The sequence below is a fragment of the Physella acuta genome, unplaced genomic scaffold (assembly GCF_028476545.2).
Source record: "Physella acuta isolate Inbredline_101_S28 unplaced genomic scaffold, ASM2847654v3 ptg000050l, whole genome shotgun sequence".
Taxonomy (NCBI): domain Eukaryota; kingdom Metazoa; phylum Mollusca; class Gastropoda; family Physidae; genus Physella; species Physella acuta.
Genome location: NW_026731570.1, coordinates 688,489 through 692,551, shown reverse-complemented (window position 1 = coordinate 692,551; position 4,063 = coordinate 688,489). Strand labels below are relative to the sequence as shown.

The 4,063-nt window shown below is 35.2% G+C and overlaps 1 protein-coding gene across 1 annotated transcript; it reads right to left on the bottom strand.

Annotated features, from left to right (window-relative positions):
- Window positions 1-689: 689 nt before the first annotated feature.
- Window positions 690-2,519, bottom strand: LOC131945837 (52 kDa repressor of the inhibitor of the protein kinase-like). The gene is made up of 2 exons (XM_059306452.1): window positions 983-2,519; window positions 690-748 (listed from the first exon to the last, which is right to left on the bottom strand). The coding sequence occupies exons 1-2, from the start codon at window positions 2,517-2,519 to the stop codon at window positions 690-692; spliced, it is 1,596 nt and encodes a 531-aa protein (XP_059162435.1).
- Window positions 2,520-4,063: the final 1,544 nt, after the last annotated feature.

Here is a 4,063-nt window from a genome sequence, read left to right as displayed (position 1 = left end):
GTGCTGATTTAAAGACGGTCATATCGAAAACAAATATTTTAATTACACAAAAAAATAATAATTTAAATTCCATTTTTCTCATGTCTGATTTGAAAGTCTGAAAAGTTAATCATTGTTAAGTAAATAAAATAGTGATTGTTATCCAATATTATAACTTAAAAATACGTTGATTACAATTTTATATTACAAAATATATACGAAATAGATACCTCCATTTTGATAACTTTAGTTTTCCTTAATGTATTTTTTTGCGTTTCTTAGACGGGGTGGGGTTAGGGGTGTTAGGTATGGTGAATTATTTAGGGGTGGTATTATTGAATGAAGGTTTAGAAATTTTGTATTCATTAACATGTTTTGTTATGGAAAAGTGTGTCGTCATCCTTTCTTCCACCCCCCTCCCCCATTGAAAAAAAATGATTCAAAAGTTGACACATAAAAGGTACAATGTAAATAAGACACAAAAGTTACACTTCAGAAGTGATACTTTTAAGATATGTACAGTGGCGTAGCCAGGATCGTCTCATGGGGGGGGTTCCAATTTTTTTCCAGCATTATATATATATATATATATATATATATATATATATATATATATATATATATATATATATATATATATATATATATATATACGCAATAACAGTACTAGAACACAGCAAACAGATAAAAGTACTTATAACATTACTTACCTATAATCGTAGTTCAAGTCTTCTTGGACTCTTGGCTAATTCATCAAGAACCTCATCCGCTAAAATTTCAATTTGTCGGTGAATATTTAATAATGCCAATCCATTTAGTCTATCCTCGCAAGTAGTATTTCGCAAGTACGTTTTTAGCCGTCTGAGAGTGGAAAAAGAGCGTTCGCTAACGGCAGTTGTTACAGGCAATGTTACAAATATTTGCAGTAGTTTGTGTACTGTTGGAAATATTTTTACGTCACACATTAAAAAAGCTTGATGAGCGTTTTGCGGTACATTTCCACTTGTAATAATGTGGCGCCACCACAGTTTCAGTTCTCCAATGCTTTCATCGATGACACTGCTGTTAATCAAACGTTCATATTTTTGCATAAGTGTTATGGCATTCTTTTCCTGTTCTTTGGTAAAACCCGAGTCATTGGGTAAAAGACACATAAAACCTCTCAAAACAGATTTATGTTTTAGCAATCTGTCTCCTATTTGACATATAACCGAATCAAGGAAAGGAATAAATACAGCTATTCTGTAATACTCTTCAGGCGTATTTGCCATAACATTGCAGCGTTGAATTTGTTTTCCAGCTCGACGTGGAATAAGTATATCTATGTCGAAGTCCTCACAAATGTCTTTGACTTCATTAAATACGGTAGTAAATTCTGATTCAGCATCCTTCCGCATATTCACTAGTAGGCTACTTGAATCTTCTGTAAATTTTAGAGCCGCAGATAGATCAAAGTTTTCTGTTTGGAGTATTCTGCTGACAGGAAGTGTTATTGCAAAGATTTTTGAGATAACTCTAAGAGAAACTTGAAACTCAAGACTCCTAATTGCTCCTAAAAGTTGAACCGCTGTTGAAGAAGTTGTTGTATCGTGCCAGGATGACATAATTTCCAGTGCATCAACAGTTGCTTTTTGAAGCTGTATAAAAACGTTGACAGACTCATGACGCTCAATCCATCTGGTTGCGCACAATCGTTTAAGTCGAGATGCTGATGCTTTAGGTGTTAATTTCTCTATTGAATTTGCAAGCAAAGATTGTCGTTTTGGTGTGTTAAAAAAGTTGTATGTACTATTAAGAATTCCCATACAGTTTCTCACAGCTGGTAGTTCGCAGGCATCAGAAAGTGCTAGGTTTAGACTGTGAGATGCGCAATGCATGTAAATAGCCAAATCAAATTTCTCAGCAACATATTGTTGCGCCCCATGAAGTCGACCACTCATTGCAGCGGCTCCATCATATCCTTGACCTATCATAAAATTACCGTCTATGTGTAAATTTGCTAGAGTGTCCATTAAAACATTTGCAAGTCCTTTGCCTGTTAGATCAGTTACACCTACAAACTGTAGGAAATCCTCCCTTATTTTCTTTATGTCGTTATCATAGTAGCGAACACACAACGAAAATTGCTCCATACCAGCTATATCACTAGTTTCATCGGCTAAGACAGAAAACAATTTAACAGAAGTAATTTTCGCAACAATCTTTTGAACAATTAATTTATTGCACACATTTATCACTTCATTCTGAATGGTGGGACTTAAGTATCTTGCATTTTTTGAAGAATTTTCTAGATGATGTTTAAGTGTTTCGTCTCCACCCATGGCTTTGTATCTTAAAAGAGCTCGAAAATTTCCATCATTTTCGTCAGGATCCTCCAACTGAAAATTTCCGAAATCCCTGTGCCCCCTAAGTGCAAGACCTTGTCGGCCGCAAAAAATTATAGTTTCTATTATGGGCGCTAACTTTAAACGATTTTCTAGAATTTGTTGACTTACTGATGAGTTCAAGGCGATGTTAATAGGTTCTATTTTTTTCTCCATAACCGATTTATGATTTTGGGAAAATAAAATTGCTCTTTTATGATATTCACATTGCTGGTGCTCATTAAACTTGTCTGTTGCCTTTTTCCAGTTTGAAAATGGAATTTTTGATAACTTACCTAAAGGCTGACTACCTACACCACCATAATTCAAACTAAACAAAACACAATATTTGCAAAATGCGCCATCAAGTAATTTGGAATAAGTCAACCAGTTCCACCTAAGTAGCCACGATGATTGAAACTTTAAATTTCTTTGTCCGCTTGCTGGAAATTTAAAAAGTTCTTCGGGACGCCAGATGTTTTCTAATAAATACAACCGTGTATCATCTGTAATAACTCCTTTGATAAAATTGCCGATATCATTTGCATAAGAAACAGTCAAAGGTGCTGAATTTATGGAAATTTCTTGATGTAATGTAGTTTGAGAGTCAATAGTACCATCTTCATTTTTATCATTTTCAGTTTTATTTTTCTTTGTAAAGAAATCAGTTAATAAAGTAGTTTTAAATTTCCTTTTTCCATCCGACATCATTAAAATGAATTTAAATTGCTTTAATTATCAAAAAGATACACATTAAAACACGACTATGCGAATAAGAAAATAAATAATTATTGGTCTTTCTTTTCTGACTGTCTAAAAATGAATACTGTAGGTTCCTGGCTCTACATCTATATTTAACCACCTACGCAGTTTTTATATCTACCAACACTAAGTTTTGTGTCAACAATTGTGGGTCCAGCCCACGCTTTCCTGCCAGATGTGCATCCGGTAGTAATTGAGACGTACCCATATTCAAACCCACCCTCACCCCCCCCCCCCCCCCCCTGTCACACCCTTTAACTGATAACCTTGTGTCCTCTGCCATCTTTATCATTTTCAGTTTACTTATCTTTTTAAAAATTAAATAGTTTTCAGTTTCCCTGTTTCATCCGCCATTAGTGAAATGAATTTCAAATGTTTTGAAGTAGTAAAAACATACACATTATAGAACCTCAATGCGAATAATAATCAATTCCTTCGTTGTTTTTTTTTAAATTTCTAGGCGCTTTCCGGTTGCACTACAATCATATTAGACAACAAAGGCCTACCCACGTAGCCCACCCCTCCCCATTCGACACTCCTTAACTGATCTAACCTTGGCCAACTTTCCCTTGGCCTACTGCGTTCCAGATTATTATACTTAACTTTAGCACGATAATAAAAGTCATAACTAAATTCTACAGGCAATTCTCATCACAATGATATACATTGTTGTTCTAGAGGCTGCCAGGTTAAGTGTTTAGTGTTTAAGCCCTAAATAATATCGACACAAGTCAATAGCTGTAGCTTAACGTAAAAAGGTAGTCATATTGGGGGTACATGGGGGGGGGTTATAACCCCCCCTAACCCCCCCCCCCTGCCTACGCCACTGGATATGTAACACTCCCAAAAGTATCACTTCCAGAAAATGACTCAAAAAGTGACACCCCAAAAGTCACACTGCAAAAAGTGACATTTAAAAAATGTGACACTTGGCCTCTCACAAATTGAGACTCCAAAAA